The 19,003-nt window shown below is 42.1% G+C and overlaps 3 protein-coding genes across 4 annotated transcripts; 2 read left to right on the top strand and 1 right to left on the bottom strand.

Annotated features, from left to right (window-relative positions):
- Positions 1 to 131: 131 nt before the first annotated feature.
- Positions 132 to 7,340, top strand: stau1 (staufen double-stranded RNA binding protein 1). Of its 2 annotated transcripts, none has more exons than XM_069678816.1 (15): positions 132 to 309; positions 1,852 to 2,166; positions 2,435 to 2,556; positions 2,669 to 2,813; positions 2,941 to 3,097; positions 3,202 to 3,373; positions 3,481 to 3,576; positions 3,674 to 3,886; positions 3,971 to 4,114; positions 4,219 to 4,365; positions 4,479 to 4,554; positions 4,643 to 4,962; positions 5,066 to 5,188; positions 6,042 to 6,121; positions 6,575 to 7,340. In XM_069678816.1, exons 2-15 carry the CDS (start codon positions 1,974 to 1,976, stop codon positions 6,660 to 6,662), a joined length of 2,076 nt encoding a protein of 691 aa, XP_069534917.1. In that variant the 5' UTR covers positions 132 to 309; positions 1,852 to 1,973; the 3' UTR covers positions 6,663 to 7,340. The 2 variants fall into 2 exon arrangements, with proteins under 2 accessions (XP_069534917.1, XP_069534916.1); XM_069678815.1 differs by having other exon boundaries at positions 2,669 to 2,825.
- A 2,085-nt stretch (positions 7,341 to 9,425) lies between these two features.
- rdh20 (retinol dehydrogenase 20) lies at positions 9,426 to 12,005 on the bottom strand. Its single transcript, XM_069678529.1, has 5 exons — positions 11,553 to 12,005; positions 10,275 to 10,373; positions 9,962 to 10,107; positions 9,637 to 9,768; positions 9,426 to 9,546 (listed from the first exon to the last, which is right to left on the bottom strand). Exons 1-5 carry the CDS (start codon positions 12,003 to 12,005, stop codon positions 9,426 to 9,428), a joined length of 951 nt encoding a protein of 316 aa, XP_069534630.1.
- Positions 12,006 to 15,118: 3,113 nt separating this feature from the next.
- LOC138606085 (somatomedin-B and thrombospondin type-1 domain-containing protein) lies at positions 15,119 to 18,357 on the top strand. Its single transcript, XM_069678543.1, has 5 exons — positions 15,119 to 15,350; positions 15,773 to 15,964; positions 16,421 to 16,499; positions 16,603 to 16,785; positions 18,240 to 18,357. The coding sequence occupies exons 1-5, from the start codon at positions 15,119 to 15,121 to the stop codon at positions 18,355 to 18,357; spliced, it is 804 nt and encodes a 267-aa protein (XP_069534644.1).
- Positions 18,358 to 19,003: the final 646 nt, after the last annotated feature.

Below are 19,003 nucleotides of genomic sequence, written 5' to 3'. Positions count from 1 at the left end.
TATTCCCGGTTAATTTACAATAATATAATATGAACAGCGTGATGCCTACTCAGTTCTCACTTTCTATTCTCCTGCATTATTTTGGAAGTACTTCCTCTCCGTCGACGTCACTTCCAGAGGAGACAATCAAGATAGGGCCATTCTCTTTAGTGTTTGCCCTGTTTTCCCAATGTCCATCTCCTCACCGCCCGCATTTTGATACAAAAATAACAAAGACAAACTCTCGAAACTGACCGCTAACAAAAGAAAACTAAAGTAATTGAACGTGTACTATGGAGTAACTAAAAACTGAACAAAAGGAGCGACGAGGTGAGGTTTATTTTGTGCGGTGACTTGTCGGGGGTCGGGGTTGGCTGGCTAGCTAGCAAATTCACCGGCTGCTCCCAGACTCGCTGAGACATATTTTAAATGGGACTTTTTGTGAGCATAAAGTAGTGTCAGTTACTGCTGCCAATGAGATATTAGTGCATCTTCCTGAAGACAGCATTGGTATTGCATTTTGACTTTTTTAGAGGGACTGTCCCATTATGTCCATCCCTGCCAGAAGCTAGCATGCTAACATGGTCCTTTGGGAAAGCTTTTGCAGCTACCCGGCGGCCTGATCTCATGTAGCAAGGTAGTTATCAGAGTAAGAGTCTTATTTTCTACATATAAATGCAATTAAATATGAAATATAACAGTCCTGTGTGTTTAGAGACAATCTCAAGTATTATGAGATTTTTACCAAAGGTTTAAACTCTGTGTTTGTTAGAGATACCTTTCGTAGCTTACCGGTTAATCTTTCATAACTAGCAAAGGTTTTCATTGACATATTTTAACAAGGCAATTCATTTATTGAAGCCGACATATTTAAACAGTGCATGTACATTTTAGCTGTTTTATATAGCAGTGAACGAAGACTGCAAGGGCCCTACAACAGTGCACTTTCTCTGAGAAGACAGTAATTACATAGTTCTTCAATCAGAAGCTTCCTTGATTAACAACCAACGTAGAGCAAATTGTTGGTAAGGTAACAGTTAAAGCAAAGTGATGGTGTACACGTCAGCTGCAGGATTTTTCACTCACATTGTTTGGTCGTCTTCCTCAGGCTTGCACGTTGTGGCTAGTTAAATAAAGTTGCCTCCTTTTTGTTGACATGTGAAGTGTCATGTTGTGTTACGGCCTCTAAACAAATCACTGCCTCTGTTGTGCATTTTTCCCCGGCAGAATATACAGAATTGTGAGCTACGCAGTCAGCTCAAAGATTATTCAAATGAATTTTTCTTGTTGGAAAATAAGTGTGAAAAAGTCGCAGTGATGCTAATTGCTTCATAAGAAATGTTCCCACTGACGTAATGTGCAGTTTTTCAGGATCAGGAACATTCCTATGGTCGATCATAAACACCCTGCTGCTTTTTAGGCTTTTTTTTCCTGGTATGCTTTAACTATAGCCACAATTTTTAATCTAGAAAACAGTTTTAGTCTTACCCTAACAGGCAGAATGTTTTTAAAGCCATGATGCTAATTTCAGTATAACGATTTAAAGGTTTAACATGTTTCTGTTACTATATTTGAATGTTGAATATATGTATAGTATCCACCTGTGACGCTGTGCATCAGTTTTACTGCACAGCAGGAAGGTGCTGATTTCAAACCTGAGCCAGGGCTCACTGCATTGACTTCCTTCTGTAATCCAAACACACAAAGGTTAAGTGAATCAGTCACTGAATTATTCATAGATGTTCATATGGTTGTCATAGGCCTAAGTTTCTCTGACATTTATATGTTTCAGACGAATTAAATATGATGTAATTGTTCCTCATGTGAAAATGGGCGTGTCTAAGTTACTTATCTTATGTCCTTACTTTGCAGGCAGAGCTAACATTCAAACCTCCTCGAGAAGCAGTTCCTACCACTTTGGCATTCACCATTGCTGCACTACAAATTTCTTATCTTGACCTGAGCCCACGACTGACTAAACTACGCCAACGAGGATGTCCCAGATTCAGTTTCAGTGTCCGGCGAGCCCCATGCCTGCTGCCCCTGCACCGCTTCAGCTTGGGCCACCACAGCCGGGCTACAGCATCCCCTGTGCCTCGGGTACCCTACCATCAGAGAGCGCCAGCCAGCCAATCAGGAGCTCGGCTCTCCCTGCAGGCTCAGCCACTCCTTACAATACCACCACAGGTTTGTTTTAATTGACATGTTTGTAAAAAAACAAAACAACCCCCCCGTTTTTCATCTACAGTACAGAACTACCTTTTGTTAAGCTACTAACATTTGTGCTTGCATTTAAAAAGCTGTCTCTGTTTTTTCTTTTGAATTTGTTCGAATCACACTTTGTATATCAAGTGTATACTCTATCTTTGTCAGACTTTGAGGACAACAGCATCGTTTCTTTCTCCTCATGTTCATGTCTTTTTGCTAAGTTGTGAGTATTTTTGTCTTGTCACAGTATCTAACATGGCAAACCCTAAAGAGAAGACCCCCATGTGTTTGGTGAATGAGTTAGCCCGTTTCAACAAGATCCAACCTGAGTATAAGCTGCTGTGTGAGCAAGGACCCGCTCACTCCAAGGTATTTTAAGAGTCGTTTTTACTAAAACAATCATTTAATCGAAGCTGTTGTCATCTTTTGTTGCAATTTCACGCTTTACGTGACAGAGAATATATTGTACTGTGTCCGTCAGATTTTCTCCGTTAGGCTCACACTGGGAGATCAGCACTGGGAGGCCGAGGGGACCAGCATTAAGAAAGCCCAGCATACCGCTGCTGCATCTGCCCTCGCTGAGACAACACTTCCCAAGCCCACCGTGAGGACTCCCCGCAACATAGGCAAGCACCCAGGTGGGCTCCTCCCACTGGTCTCTTTCTAATGCTTTTAAATGCTGTGCATAAAAAAAGTTTGGTCATATATAATTTCAGGTTAGGTTTGTTAACGTTCTGTGTTTTGGCCTTACAGCAGATGGCATTACACATACCATGGAGTTAAATGCACTATGTATGAAGCTTGGTAAAAAGCCTATGTATAAACCCATCGACCCGTACCCAGGGATGAGACCACCAAACTTCAACTACAACGTCCGGCCTCCAGGACCCTACCAGCGCTCTATGCAACAGTGAGTTTACATTTACAAATCGACTTTATTTCCTCTGTGGAATAATTTCCTAGAGTCTGTTTTTGAGATGGAAAAAACAGCTGCATTTGCTTTTCTGCGTCCAGGTACTACTACCCTTTTCCTCCAGTGGGACCAATGATATACCACATGGAACTTTCCATCGGAGGCCAGCAGTTTATTGGAAAGGGACGCACACGGCAGTTAGCCAAGCATGAAGCTGCTGCCAAGGCCCTGAAAGTGCTGCACAAGGAGCCAATATTACAACAGATGCCAGAGGTGAGAAAAGAAGCGCACACTCAGCATGAAATAAAGCTGAAACCTTTTGTGCAATTTACTTCAAGTCATTGCTTTTCTTTCTGTAATATTTGTTCTGGTGCTGGCAGGTGAACGGAGAGCCCGAGGAGGAGAACCTCAACAAATCAGAAATAAGTCAAGTGTTTGAAATTGCACTTAAACGCAACTTACCCGTCAACTTTGAGGTGATTTATACATTTCTGTGATAATATCACATATATCACGATACAATAAGTCAGATAATTCTCTTCTGCATCATGATTTGTCTCTGTTGTTTTCCAGGTTTTAAAGGAAGAAGGCCCTCCCCACATGAAGAGTTTTGTAGTGTGTGTTACAGTCGGGGAGTTCACCGGAGAAGGCGAAGGAAAGAGTAAAAAGATTGCCAAGAAGCTGGCAGCGGCGGCGGTGCTCGGGGAGTTAAAGAGACTACCCCACATACCCAGTGTTGAAAAGACGCTGCCACGCATCAAAAAGAAAACCAAATCCATCATCAAGGTAACCGGTGAGCTGGAATATCAATAAACAGCACAGACCTTAAGACTCTTCATGAAGTGCTGAGTAACCCTATCATGCCAACAGCTCCAGACAAGTCCAGAATACGGTCAGGGAATGAATCCCATCAGCCGCCTGGCTCAGATCCAGCAGGCCAAGAAGGAGAAGGAACCGGAGTACAGCATGGTGACGGAGAGAGGGCTGCCTCGGCGCAGGGAGTTCGTCATGCAGGTGATTTGACAGCAACTAAGGCATGCTGGTGGTAATCTCTGGCTTGTGAATTTCTCACCCGTTTAGTTCTCTGACCCATGTTTGCTGCATCTCTTCTTGCACAGGTGACTGTGTGTGGCCAGTCTGCGGAGGGAATGGGACCCAGTAAGAAGGTGGCCAAGAGGAACGCAGCAGAGAAAATGCTGGACCTCTTGGGATATAAAGTGCCTCAGCCTCAGCCCCCCAAACCGGCACTCAAAACAGATGAAAAGGTACTTCTAGGCCTTTATCAAGAAAGTCTTTTAAACATGGCAGACGATAAAGTTTTGATATTTTTGATGAACCTTTGATCCTTTATGAATTTATGTTCTTCTGTCATATGCAGACCCCAGTGAAGAAACCTGGTGATGGGCGCAAAGTGACCTTCTTTGAACCGGGCTCTGCAGAGGAGGTGGCCTTGGGTATGTGATCTTGTATATTTGGCTTCATATTGAATAATTTGTTGTCTTATAGCTGTTGCGACTCTAACAAATACGTCCTCCTCTGAAGTTTCCAAGGAGGAGGACTACCGGCTGCCTTACCTGAGCCACCAGCAGCTGCCTGCAGGGATCCTGCCCATGGTCCCCGAGGTGGCTCAAGCAGTCGGGGTCTGTCCAGGATCCCAGGCAAAGGACTACAACCGAGCTATGCCCAACCCAGGCAAGGCCACAATCACTGCCATGATTGCCAACGAGCTGCTTTACGCGGGGGCGTCCCTGACTGCTGAGACTATCCTGAAGAACAAAAACAACATGAACCAACTGCCCCACGGACCCCTCACCAGGCCGTCAGAGCAGCTCGGCTATCTCGCATCCGTGCAGAGCCTGCAGGTACCCACGGACCTTTACTGCTTTGGTGAACTTCTTAAGGCTGTTAGTGTGCATTCATTTGATTTAGACTAAAGATATGTGGTTTGGGTTTGTCCCCCTGCAGGTGGAATACAAAGATTTTCCCAAAAACAATAAGAACGAGTTTGTGTCACTGATTAACTGCTCCTCCCAGCCGCCACTCATCAGTCACGGGATTGGGAAAGATGTAGAATCCTGTCATGACATGGTGAGTTTTTTTTAACCACATTTATCCCCATAAATACTTTTAACAGCCTTTGGTCGGGACAGCATCATCAAACTTGCCATGTGAGGAATCACATCAGCCGTAAGAGAAGAGACAACATTATAACCAAAAGGAGTATTTGGATGTCTCAGGAAGCACCAGGCCATTGTTGATAAAGGCTAACCCACAGTCACAGTGCTGTAAACAAGCAGCAATCAGAGAGTCAAACACATTTATCCTTGCATCACCATGTTAAGCTTAATGTGCTTAATGAAATGTAAAAACAGAAGCCTATGTAGTGTTTCATACACTACAGTTTATACAGCACACGCCTTTTTTGACCGGGTGTCTGATTTCTTCTTTTTGTTTCTATAAAATGCAAAAAGGTCAAACAATTTACTCCTCAGTTTGGTCCTGTTAGTGCAGCTTTTGTGCCGGACAATCGTGTTTTATTTCACACACATTTAGGCACGTTCCCTAACTGTATTTTAGGAACATACCATGAAGTGTGATAGCAGGCTAATCTCTATCGTTTATGCTAACCGCTGGCTACACGGCCCGGCATGTTCACCGTTGTCCTCAGAGGCTATATCGTCATCAGACTATAACCAATGGGATCCGAGATTACAGGCAGGCTAATGTGTGATGCCCTTACACCGTTACAATGACAAAGACACACACATTTATGACCAAAATAAAAAGCTATACATTGGCTGCTTCCCAGACACCCACAATTTTTTTTTCCTGAAGAATACCTGCAAATGAAATGCTGCTTTACTTTACGTGGTTATAGTCCACGGAGTTGCCTCTGGTGAATGGTCACTGCACTAACGTGTACTGTTGTTCACGTCCGCAGGCTGCACTGAATATATTGAAGTTGCTCTCCGAGTTGGACCAGCAGTCAAATGAAAGGACAGGAAATGGACCAGTCTCAAGGTGAGCTTTGACTACAGCTGAATCTCTTTGCTCATTTATAGCTGAGTCAACTTGCACCTTTAATTTGATTAGTCAACAGAAGGATTAATCAGTGCTAATAGGAAAAATATTTTGTAAATACAACTGCCTCGTGGATTACTTCTCATTGGTAGTTATTACCTGCTGTCCAAGAGATGCATTTTCCTCATGAAATAAGGAGAATATTTAAGCAAAAACTCAGCTTGTTTGTTTGTTCGAAATATTCTTAATCACTCTGTAATGGTACACTCCGATAAAGTGTAAGTTTTAAACACTCAGAAGGCTTCGCTTTCTTTCAATATCCTGCAAAATTTAAGTTTGTTAACTATGTACACAGGACACTTGAAGAGAACATTATATAAAGCACACTTTTAATAATTCAGGAATGTTTTCATGCTGATAAATTGTTCCCTACATGTGTCTTATCTTCCACAGGTGTGGCAAACAGGAAGTGGAAGGTGACTTGCACCTCAAACAGGCTAACTCAAGCACATTGGCACAGACCCTGGACGGCACTGTTTAGATGATCAGGTTCGGTTGTCTGTAAAAGCACTAGAGAAAACTCCGACACTGTGTTCTTAGTCAGATTTAGATGGCTGCAGGAAGCGTTGGGCACTGTAGGCTCTGAACCATCACTGTTCATATTCATTGTACCAAAATGTTCACAGTTAAACAAGATTGATAGGAAACGAACAGGTTCTTCCCCTTGATGTTGTTTAATTGTACACGTTATTTATTTTGTTGCGTTGTAGAAAAAGAAGCTGCATCCTAGTCAATGAGATTTACCAGGTGAAAAAAATGAAGCGACTAACTGTGAACTGTTTTGTTTTCCGAACGCGTTCTCTCTCTGTTCGACCTTCTAGCTGTTGTTTTTAAGTCTTTTATTCCCCGCCGAGGTAGTTCACGACACATCTCGTAAAGGTTTGAATCTTTGTCTAGGGTGCAGCTGGCGAACCTCTGTTGATTTTCCTACAGTGCTTTATATCAACAACCAGTGTTAACGACATTACCATGTAGGGCCGGGAAGAATCTCTGACTAAATGTAGCGTGTGATGTAATGTGACGTTGTCTCTGCTGTGAGTCGCGGGGACGTTTCCCTGTTACGTCAGTTTCCCTGAGTACCCCCTCTCCCTCCCTTATGTCAACGTCCCTTCCCTCTCTGCTCCCCATGGTAATTAAACTTCCGTGCTTACTTGCACAAAACAAACACTTCTGGTATCTTTTCTTTTTCTTACCCATCCTGTAGATTAATGTATCACTGAAAGCATTTAGGTTTTATGTCATAATCAATAGTATTAATTGTACATTTTCAATGCTAACATATCAGTGTAATTTTATTTGTGTGTTCATAATTTTAATATTTAAAAAACAAATTAAAACACAGTAACATAGCAGTTATTAATGAAATTGTAATTCTTTATATTCCAGTAAGAAAACAGCACGTGCACGTAACATTGCTGTACGCACTCGTTCAGCAGCTTGTGCATCTGTTTCCATCACTATCAACAGTTTGTTTAATTATAGCTTCAATCAATAACACTGATAAACAGTGACACTGGATTTAAGTCCCTTGTGCTTAGGTAGGCAGTTTGAGTCCAGCTCTGGAGTTGCAGACGTTCGCAATGAAAACTATAGAGAGGCAATTACACAACATAAATATGTTTAATGCCTATTGCTGAAAAATGCAGAGTATAAATAAAAAAATACAAAAATTTGTATAGGAAGCTTTAATCATAATAATTATAACCATTACACACTTTTGTATAACAGCTGAGCAATGTTGATTGCACTGAACAAATATTTGGTTATTTAACATTTCATTTTGTATTCCATTTATCCATCCATTAACTACACCGCTAATCCTGTTCAGGGTCATGGGGGCAGGAGCCTATCCCAGCTGTCATTGGGCGAGAGGCGGGGTTACACCCTGGACTGATCGCCAGTCAATTATAGGGCTGGCACATAGAGACCGACAACCTTTCACACTCGCACCTACGGGCAAATTTAGAGTCACCAATGAATCTAACAAGCTTGATCACACAGGCCCACTTCGTCCGAACTGGGATTTGAACTAGGAACCTTCTAGCTGTGAGGCGACAGCGCTAACCACTGCAACCCTGCTTTGTATTCATTTGATATAAATATTAATTTAGTAAAAAATATCATTTTGATATTGCTTACCCCTTAAGTCCAATCCCAGCTTGGGTATCATTTAACTTTCCTCATATTTTAATTCAATCAAATTATATTATGAGTATGGTTTTATTTAACCTGGAAAGAAAAACAAGAAGTGAAAACACAACCTGAATTTCCCAGCAGAATCTTGCTGTGAAACACATTCATCCTATGATAGCAAGCGATTTGTTTGGTAAAAACCTAAAATCAACAAAAGTGTTGATCTGTTTGTACAATAGTTTGCGGTGTAAAAGTGTCCATACAAGCTCATTCAGGGACACTATGAATGGAGACATTTACAAACAGTTCATTCTAACATTACACTGTAGAAAATGCTTCATCATTAATCATTATTGCCCCCATTTTTTGCAGCGATTGCTTTCTACTTTGTTACTGCTGTCAATAGCCAGACTGTAAGCAGATCGTCCACAATACTGTAGACACTGTGTGCATTATAATCAGTGCAGATAGAGAGGGGAGGGGCAGTGGGCCTGTTTTAATGAATCAGTGAAAAATGAAACAGCTTGTTTCTAAAAGATTTCATGATTTTTATACTTTTGAAATCCTGCTCTGACTCAGACGCGGTTCTCGGTGCTAGCGTCATGACATAGTGGCCTTTATAAAGCCTCTCCACTTCCAATTGTTGAGCATTTGCACAATTGCACACAAATCACTTGCTCTCATCAGACAATGTTTTAACAGAAGTGTGTTAAAATCATTTTATTCCATGTAAACATAAAACAACACAATATTCTGGTACACTTCACAGTTAACAAACCTAAAGACTCCCCCATTTCCCCTTCAGGCTGTCCAGGATTCAATCTGTTAATTATTTTTCATTTCACAGGTTTGTGATGAAAACAGTTTAAAGAGACTTTAAACTTCAGCTGAACATACAGAAATGTTTTCAAGATGCTGATGACCACTTGGCTGAGTCGTCATCTAGTACACCTTTCTGCACGTTCAGCCTCTGACTCTAAACCCCTCTTTGTGTCCTCATCTCTATTCCTGCTATCTTTCATGTGTTATTGAATCCTGGATGGTTTTTTATCATAATTTTTTTGCATCACCTGATATTTTATAAAGCTATCTTGACTGTACTTTGATAAGATTATGAAACCAAAATGGCGCCATTGGACACTTGTTTCTTCTTAGAGTCAATGAAGGGGTACATGCACTTGTCCGACCCCATGAAGCGATACGTAACCACATTGGATTCCCATGGCAACAATCTGAAAGAGAACATATGAAATAGAGCTTAAAATGCTGTTATTGGTGTTATAAAAACATGATTATTATTCACGGTGCAGGTGTGTACTTACGCTCTGCTGAGGAAAGGCAGGTAGGTGAGGCGGGGGATGCACACCAAAGGTTGGTCTATCAGGATGGCGTTCATGGCCTGCTCAACACAGTACTGGGGCTCCAGAGGGGGGAGGAGCAGTTCCACTTCCTCCCTGTTAGTGGCACCAGAGGACAAGTGGGCTGTCATGTAAGAGTTGTCTATGCTTTCTGAGGTGTGTAAACAGGAAATGATCAAATTCTGAGCAGTTGTTAAACCATACTTTTTCCAGATTTTGTTTGGCTTACTCCACTCCAGATTCTAGGGAAAGCAAGGGATGATCGTTTGTGAATATTTTGTCGACATACCGAATCTTGCAGCCTTCAAACATGCCCGTGTCCACGATGTAGGGACACACCAGAGTCGTCTTCACTCCTTCAATCTCCTCAGCCAGCAGCTCGTGGGCCATGGACTCATGGAAGCCCACTGCAGCAAACTTACTGGCACAGTAATCCTGTCTCAAACAAACATCAACACTTGTAATCTGCAAAAATATTTGCAATTCATCAGGCCTGCTCAGACTGCTGTTTATGTGATATGCAGTTCAATTAGATAATTTAATTGGCTAGACTATAAAGCTGCCATATCTTAGTGTTGCAAGTTTCTCCCTCCCTGCTTCACCTCCACACAAGCGGTGCTGAAGAGACCCAGGACGCTGGCGATGGTGACGACGTGTCCGTGATTCTGGGCCTTCATCTGAGGGAGGAAGGCCTTCACTGTCTGAGGTTACACACACACACACATACACACACGTGCGTTATGTTGAAGCAGGTTATTATGAGGCAACAAATTGTGCAGTGTTCATATGACTCGCAGTGACTTAAATGTTGCTCAATGTGAAGGGAGCTTATGCTGCACGAGCAGCCTCGCATTAAGAGGATTTCAGTGGGGATCGTTCAGTCCATAGTGTGAAGCGGATAAAGCTATTAACACTATACATTTTACACGTCATGTGTCAGCGTGTGCACAATAACATGCTCTGTATAAGGGCTGACGCTGAGAGATTGTGGAATTCAAAAGCGTCATGCTCGCCCTGTGAATACAGTCAGTGCTGAATCATTGTTTGTGCACAAAGTGGACCACAAACAAAGCAGGGCAGACTGGGTTTTAAAAATATATAAAAATGGTTTACTTATTAGTGAACAAAATGGAACAAGGTCACTACTAAAGCAGCTGTCTGTGCATATTTAAATATATTATCATAATCTCATTGCGGAAGCTTTTCTGCAGAGACAGTTTTTAATGACTTTTAAGACTCTTTTTATTTTGAAGACTAACCTACCTTTGAAAGTTTTTCTCATATTTTGTTCATGTATGTTTATCTTACAAAATATCTTCAATATTTGGTATTATAATTAATATTTGGTTACTGCTCAGAAATAATGAACATGATTTTCTTCCTGAGCTTAAAGCTGCTGCGAGGAACTTTCTGTTTGTGTTGATGTTGGCGCCCCCTGTGGACAAAGCCTACCTCTTCTCTCTTTGCTGATTTTGTCCTGTACATGCTTAAGTGGTGGTTTTAAAAAAAATCTCATCCTGCTTTCTTTAACAGTCATATGTATCACTCACTTTAAAGTTTTGCTCTGGAAAATGTAAACAAAGGCAGCGTGCAGTAAATCGCTTTGCCTGACAGCTACCCCCCGGCAGGCAAAATAACTATATAGAAATGATCAATCTTGTTGCTGATGGTCTGGTTTGCTTTTGTAGGTCATAATCAGAATTAATTTCAGTCTGTTTCATAACCAGCGAAAAACTCCTCGCAGGAGCTTTAATTTTAAAATATTATTTTTATGCATGGAAATGTAGTACTATTAAAAGTAGAGGGAAGCTGGACTTCCTGTCTGTTTTCTACTCATTACAGAGGCTTCTATACTTCAGATGTGATCGAAGAGTTCTCACCCAGAACAGGGCGTGGCAGTTGACCTTCATGGTCCTCTCCATCAGCTCATCAGGACAGTCTAACATGCGCTCCCCTGCCACCACTCCTGCATTGTTCACCAGTATCGTGACATCCCGTCCCAGCTCCTTCCTCACCTGGTCTGCCTTTTTATACACGTCCTGCCTGTCGGTCACGTCCACCGTGTAGGTGTACGCTTTACCCCCCATCTCTCGCACCAGCTTGGCTGTCTGCTCGTTGGCGCCGGTGTTGATGTCCCACAGCACCACCTCTGCCCCGTGTTTGGTGAATTCCTGAGCAAAGAGACGACCCAGGCCTCCGCCCGACCCGGTGATCAGCACCAGCTCGCCATCGATGGGTTTGGTGCGGGGGCGCAGGACGACGCGCATTGAGTTACGCAGGATGAAGTAAATCACATCCAGCAGCATCATCTGCAGGTCCATTAGAAAGATCATGTTGATCTATTTGCTAAGTATTAAGTATAAATATCTGCAGTGGAGCTGACCTCACACCTGTTACCTGTAGAGGTGTGATTCTTACTACCTAACTACCTGTTAGACTGTGTGAGGATGCAGACAGCCAAGCTGGTTTCCCCTCCCTCTGTGACTCTCAGACTCCATCCTTGGTTTATTTAAACACTCTCCCCCCGGATTAAAGGAAATACCCTGAGCCCCTCATAAACCCACTTTTGTCACACACAGTGAATGTCTGCATTTTCACCATAACTGAGGAGAATAACGTGCGGCATTACGCTGGGTTAAAGTGACAGGGTCTTAGTGGGACATATTTAAAGGTTAAAGCTTGAGGATACTGTACACGTGAAAATGTAGCATAGCATTAACACAGATGCACATCAAACATAGGCTAACTTTAAGTACTATTCATACATATAACTTTATAGAATAACTATATAGAATACTTATACTCTATGGAATAGAATGGACTGTACTTATAAAGCGCTTTTCTAGTCTTTGCAACCAATCAAAGCTGCTTTTACACTACATGTCACCAACTGTCAATCAGTTATCACATTCATACCTGTTGGCTATGCCACTGGGAGCAATTTGGGGTTCAGTGTCTTGCCCAAGGACCCTTCGACATGTAGCCTGAGGGAACTGGGGATCGAACCTCCGACCTTCTGATTGAAAGACGACCGACTCTACCACTGAGCCACAGCCGCATAGTTTATTTTTTTAATGTATGTAACATATCTAAAATGTATAACATCAAGGCCCCATAACTGTGCACAGCTGTTTACATGATCCAAATGCTAGTAGCTCGTAGTTGGCCAGTGTCAGTCACACCAGAATAATGAACAGCAATAGTAGAGATATTACAATAACATGTTTTCCTAACTAGACTTCACCTCAGTCCTAATAACTTTGTACATCCCAACACATCTTGTACATTAGGACAGTGTTGTGACTGTAGGGCAGTTGTAGTTGTATTTAAGCAATAATTCATGAAACGGACGCTGTTCAAGGAGAAGTTTAGGTCCCAGTTGTACCCTATAGAGCAGCCACAATCATATGAAACTGGACCATAAGGAGATTATGTCTGTGTGAACTGTAAATCTCTGCGTTGGTAGTTACGTTGCAAGAAAGCTGTTCTTGTTTAGGTGAACACTGCAGGCCTTGTTATTCTCTTATACACTTGCATGTGAGCCATATACAGACAATCATATTGGCCAATTTGAGGGGTTTAACCTTTTTATTATATATCATGTATATTTAAATTTGCTGTTTATGTCTTCTTAGACCATTTTATAGCGTTTTTCTACCTTCCAGGCAGTCAGTATTTTTATTTTTATCTATAGAAATACACTCAGCCTGATCTTCCACAATGAACATCTGCACTTCTTGTCAGTTATGTCACTGTTGATATTTAGTTAAAAGCACAATTAAAACTGTAAAGAGGATCTATTAGAAAATCACATACTTTTACTAAACAACTTTTTAAGCTGGTGGAGTTTAAAATCTCACAACAGCATGATGTGATGTTCAGGTAAATATTTCTTTTCCCAAAATACCCACTTTACCTTTACAGAAATGGGTCAGAGCTGTGAGAAGGAGGGTAGTTTAAATGCTGCCAAGAATTTCTCCCTACTGCGAGATGTTGTGTAACACTTGGAAACAGTGATCAAAGTGAGCGCCTTGAATCTTGTTGTAATACCTGAACATTGGCACGCAGGGAAGGGCAGTGTCTGATTGTTTTCCAGCAAGTTTCCCTGTTGGATATGCTATAAAAATGATCAGTGTTTGATTGTAGAGTTTACTGGTGGAAAGCCAGAAACCCACTGCTATTTCTGATGTTTTCTAAAACTATCTTGCTGTTAGTACAAAGGTCCAGACCTGCTGTTGCTCCCAAATTGCCATTCTTTCACCTACTTAAAGATTTAATAAGATTATAAATGTGTTATAAGAACTGGTGCGAGCGTTGTGTATGGACTGACTGTTGTTAGCTGTGACTGTTCACCAGAGCAGTAAATGTCCTCTCTCTCTACTTCTATAGATACTCATGGGGACCACAAGGTAGGGCCACACATCAGGGAATCAACCACAACTTTTGCTTGCTCATTTTTGCTTTGTCGATACACATTTCTCCTACTCGTAGTATTTTGATCAGTCGTTCTGCTCCCCCTCTCTCTGTTCCTATCTTCTCCCTACACACACACACACTAGAGGGACACTGGGATTCTTAGTTTGAGCAGAGGCCTGCACTGTCCACACTGTTGTTGTTCTTTTTGCATGAATAACCATACAGATAGGAGGCCATAGGAGTTCCATTAATCCATTCTTTTCACATGTTGAGGCACACATGGGCCTGGGAAGCCGGCTGCTCCACCAACAGAGAGGGAGAGAGAGAGGGGGGAGAGAGAGAGAGAGAGAGTGCAAGAATTTATGCAAACAGACTTTTTCTGCACTGTTTTACAACTCAAAGCAGCCTTTGACATATTAAGTTTTTTCACATTTTCTTAATATTTTACTTATTTCAGAAAATGTAAAATACCACACAAATGCAGATCAGCAGGGGTAAAAACTCAAACTTTTTATTCTGTTATTGTGGCTACACACCATATCGAAAAACACAGCAGGGCAGACTAATGCTTACTGGCTTGTTACTGAGGACAAACTTTGTGAAAACATTTTCTTTTCAGTCTCTTTAATGATTTTAATGCTTGGAGTACATCCACATTTTTAAAAAAAACAAACTTTTTTGTGAAAAAGTACGTCGTTAAATATAAAATATATATTAATTTGATGGATATGATAAAATAATTACCAAATTATCATTAAAAAACAGTAAACAACAGATAATTGAATGGTGACTATGTAAAAGTCTTTACCTATAGTGGGGGACTGTTCCTTTAAGAGATGCAGCGTTGACACATGGATAAGTTCCGACCCACCGAGCAGGTTGACCTCACTGACCACAGCTAGGAGTTTATTTTATCACTTTTTACACAGTCTTTACTTTTTTTTAACTCTCAGACTGGAATTACTGCTCATTAGCTTAAACTCTTAAACTTCCTGTACTTGTTGGACTGCATGCTGCCCGGTCCTCCGTGATGACAGGTCGCAGGTGCAGCTCCGTCACCCTGCTTTCTCTCGGGGTGTTTTTATCCCTGGTCGCTCCGGGTCAGTCGGGCTGTCGGGACGCGGGTCTGTGCTGCACCGGCCGGGACGCGTCCTGCGTCAGCAGAGGATGGAGGTCTGACGGCTCCTACGGCTCCTGCTACTGCGACCAAGCCTGCGTGTCCACCCTGGACTGCTGCCACGACTATGAGACAGCCTGCCCAGGTGGGTTTGAGCCGACGAAAAAAACTTTTATTTTGTCACATAATAAATCTCTGTTCTCTCTGTTATTTTAGTTTAAATAGAATTCTATTGTTTTATTTTGTATTAAAAGGCACATTTTTATCATTTAAAAGCTGTGTGGCTGGAACATTCTTCCAAAATTGGCCTAGGTGAGACCACCCTAATAACAGGAGGCCCCATATTTATTGTTGTACTGAGTCTACTTCAACTAATCCCCAAAACAAATCCAGTGAAGCCTTAGTCACATGACAAGCAATGCAGGATTCTGCATGTGTTTATAATATCCAGTTTAATGTTGATGTTGTGATTTCCTGAAATCAACATTGCATCGAGATCTGTAGACTTTAAAGGGATCTCTACGATGCAATTTTGTGCTTTTTCTTCTCTGTCTCTTTCCCCCTCAGCCGTGTCCTGCGTGGTGAGCGAGTGGACGGCGTGGTCAGGCTGTGCAGAGCCCTGCAAGGCCACTGTCCGCAGGCGGAGCAGGACCATCCTGCAGGAGCTGCAGAATTCAGGCAAACCCTGTCCCCACCTGGAGGAGCACGCCGGCTGTGCAGAGTACTGGACTCACCAAGGACACTGTAACAACTCACTGGGTGAGAAATACCTACCTGGAGTCTTCCACAGGACCATGTGATCATCACTTTATTATCTCACATGCTTTAAAAAATAGGTTTGCTGTCATCAGCATGAAGACAGCTCACCTGTTGAGTCAAGCAGTATAGCACAATTTGCATTAAAGGTGTTATGAGACCAGGTTACATCGAAGTTTAAAGGTGGGGCAGTCTTCTATTTCCTGGTCCAGAGCAATGTCAAAAAACACATTATAATAAACCTACATACACCCACATCTGATATACTTTTATCTTTATCTAAACAGCTTGTGACCAAGTCTCATTACTAAAAAAAATAGGATTAACTGCTTTTATCTCGACTTTTTCAATTTAAAATGGTCGTGAAAATCCTCCACATTTCCCTGCACACACTCATATTTAATGTATTGCAACATATGGTCACATATAACGTTCTTATCACGGTTGTTCCCTCTGCAGTCCCAGCTCTTATCATCAGCGGTGGCTATGGCAATGCCAGGAAGAAAAGAGACATCCCTGACAGCAGTGACATTATAGGGTAACACGTTTAGAGAGTGCAGAAAAATGTGACATGACAATCTTTTTCCCTTTGACATTCTGTCTTTAGTCTGAGCTTTGTGTGTGTCCGTGTGCGTGTGCAGGTATTGTGTACAGTTCCAGCTGACCTCCTTGACAAAAGGGTGCCAGCAGAGTGCAGACCCGCACACGCAGTGGATGCAGAACCTGAGGGAGGGGCACCGCGTGTGTGTCGAGTGCCAGCCGCCTGCTCTCGCCACTGGACAGACGCACTGCGCGGGAGACGGAGACGGAGAGGAGGAGGACAGGTGAGAATGGATTTGTCACAACTCACTGCTTGCCTTTTTCCACCCTGAGTTGGAGGCGTTATCATTCTTTGAATTTTAGAAGTCTTACTGACCATAAGAAATAGATCAGGTATTTGTTTTAATAAGCCTAGCCAATAGTTTATTCAGCCATGAAATTAGCTTTAAGTTTAATTGCTCATAAGTAAAAAAAACTCAGGGTTGAACATAAACTCACTACACAAATAAATGTGACTCCTCTGCATCAGCCTCAAGTATTATGTAATTACTTGTTTGTTTGGTGCTCTATGCACAGACAAATGCGATCATCGCGTATTCTGGGCTTATTGTACCTTTGTCAACTCCCTTCTGCAGAGCAGAAAATTCCCTTTTTTCATTTATGGAGGAGTCATTTAAAAATATTGCAGTAGGGTTTTTAAGTGTGAAAGGGAAAGAATCAGGTAGACAAAGGCTTATTAAATTGTTTTTCCTTTTCTGGAGTAATCTAATTTGAAGAAATAGTTTGGGAATAACTGTTTTTCCAACTTCTTCCTGAGTAAGATGGGAAGAAAAATACCACTCTAATGTATGTGCTTAAGCTGTTGCATTTTTTACATTTTGGACAGAACCAGGTAAACTGTCTGTTTTCATCTTGTGCTAAGCTAAGCTAACCAGAACATCCATCCATCCATTCATTATCTATACTGCTTATCCTGCTCAGGAGCCTTTCCCAGCTGTCATTGGGTGAGAGGCGGAGTTAGATCCTGGACTGATCGCCAGTCAATCTTAGGGCTGACTCATAGAGACAGACATGCTTACATTCACACTACGGGCAATTTAGAGTCCCCAATGAACCTAACGAGCATGTCTTTTGACTGTGGGAGGAAGCCGGAGTACCCGGAGAGAACCCACACATGCAGGGGGAGAACATGCAAACTCCTCACAGAAAGGCCCCCTTCGTCTGAACTAGGAACCTTCTAGCTGTGAGGCTACAGCGCTAACCATTACACCTTATTACATTCTTTCAAAGCAGTCTATTTGCAGGCCTCCCTTAAAGGTGCCCCAGGTTTTTTTTGCTGTTAACATGCAGTGTCTCTAATCAGAATGCATTCAGTGTATCCACGAGGTCTAACAAGCTAAAAATGCATGTTGTTCCTCATAAAACACCTGCAGTGCTCTGAAGGTTAAAATGCCAATTGTTTACATCCATGTTAACCAGCAAGCTGTTAGCATAGCGCGCTACTTGAGGTCAAAATCTCCACAGGGAACCTTTAATCCAAAGACAAGCTCATCATATAGTTTGACCCTTACCATAAACTCAGGGGGCCTGTTTTTTCAGTATATAATTATCTACACCTTGCTTCTTAGTGTTAGTTGTAACAGCAAGGACCACCACTAGATGGCAACATTGTTTACCACTTTGCATTCAAAGAGAACTCTTGTGATCACTAACTCCTTCCCTCCTCTCCTTCCTGCAGGAGACGGTCTCTCCAGTGGCAGGCGGTGGGAAACCCTCGATGCAGGGGTGCGTGGAGGCGTGTGGGGAGGCTGGAGGCGTGCTCCTGCCCAACAGCCCACAGCTTCCTCTTCATATAACCTCCTCCTTCCTGCTGTAAGCCTCCCTGCTGCACATATTGACTCAGACACGTGTACCAAGAACAAACAGCAGGCATGATGGCAAACCAGCCAGAACTAGGAACATTTTCAGTTTAATGCGGCTGTAAGTATGCTAAAGAAAGTGAGTCAGGATACGACCAAATTAATTTTACTGCAGAACAAAAAAACCTTAAATAATAAAACAGTAAAATGAAAGTCAGCAATTCCTAATCAAAATGTAAAGTGATCTGATTTATTTAATTTTGAGTCATCCAAGGGAAATGTTGCTTTTCATAAGAAATAGAAATATCTTGGGACATAGAGACACTTTTTTTTTTTACATGACAAGTACTGGCTCTACTGGTGTGAATCACAACCAGTCACAACGCCAAAGTTACAACATGCACTGAACAACAGAACATTTATACAGAAACAACAGCATAGAAAGTCAACAGGTAAAAATGTGTTGTTTTTTTTACAAAACAGACAGCCTCGGGACCTACAAACAACATTGTATAAGAGCTGGCTAAGGTCGTTCAAATATCGTTTTTTCAATTCCCTGGAAACAGTGTTTTTTTCTTTACAAAGACTGATGGCTTAGGCAAGGTTGGGGTCGATTCCACTGAGAGCTTAAAACGTAGAAAAA

Source organism: Semicossyphus pulcher, unplaced genomic scaffold, assembly GCF_022749685.1.
Source record: "Semicossyphus pulcher isolate SPU_LCO1_2020_fin unplaced genomic scaffold, fSemPul1.0.p SCAF_3, whole genome shotgun sequence".
NCBI lineage: Eukaryota > Metazoa > Chordata > Actinopteri > Labriformes > Labridae > Semicossyphus > Semicossyphus pulcher.
Note: the sequence above shows the minus strand (reverse complement) of the source record. Positions and strands in the feature narration are given on the sequence as shown.

Coding starts and splice junctions, on each gene's coding strand:
- rdh20 (XM_069678529.1), bottom strand. CDS start 12,005: ATGATCTTTCTAATGGACCTGCAGATGATGCTGCTGGATGTGATTTAC. Junction 10,374..11,552: donor ACTGCCACGCCCTGTTCTGG/GTGAGAACTCTT, acceptor GTGTAACCTCAG/ACAGTGAAGGCCTTCCTCCC. Junction 10,108..10,274: donor TCAGCACCGCTTGTGTGGAG/GTGAAGCAGGGA, acceptor TGTTTGAGACAG/GATTACTGTGCCAGTAAGTT.
- LOC138606085 (XM_069678543.1), top strand. CDS start 15,119: ATGACAGGTCGCAGGTGCAGCTCCGTCACCCTGCTTTCTCTCGGGGTG. Junction 15,965..16,420: donor ACACTGTAACAACTCACTGG/GTGAGAAATACC, acceptor TTCCCTCTGCAG/TCCCAGCTCTTATCATCAGC. Junction 16,500..16,602: donor GACAGCAGTGACATTATAGG/GTAACACGTTTA, acceptor GTGCGTGTGCAG/GTATTGTGTACAGTTCCAGC.
- stau1 (XM_069678815.1), top strand. CDS start 1,974: ATGTCCCAGATTCAGTTTCAGTGTCCGGCGAGCCCCATGCCTGCTGCC. Junction 4,115..4,218: donor GCAGGGAGTTCGTCATGCAG/GTGATTTGACAG, acceptor CTTCTTGCACAG/GTGACTGTGTGTGGCCAGTC. Junction 6,122..6,574: donor GGAAATGGACCAGTCTCAAG/GTGAGCTTTGAC, acceptor TATCTTCCACAG/GTGTGGCAAACAGGAAGTGG.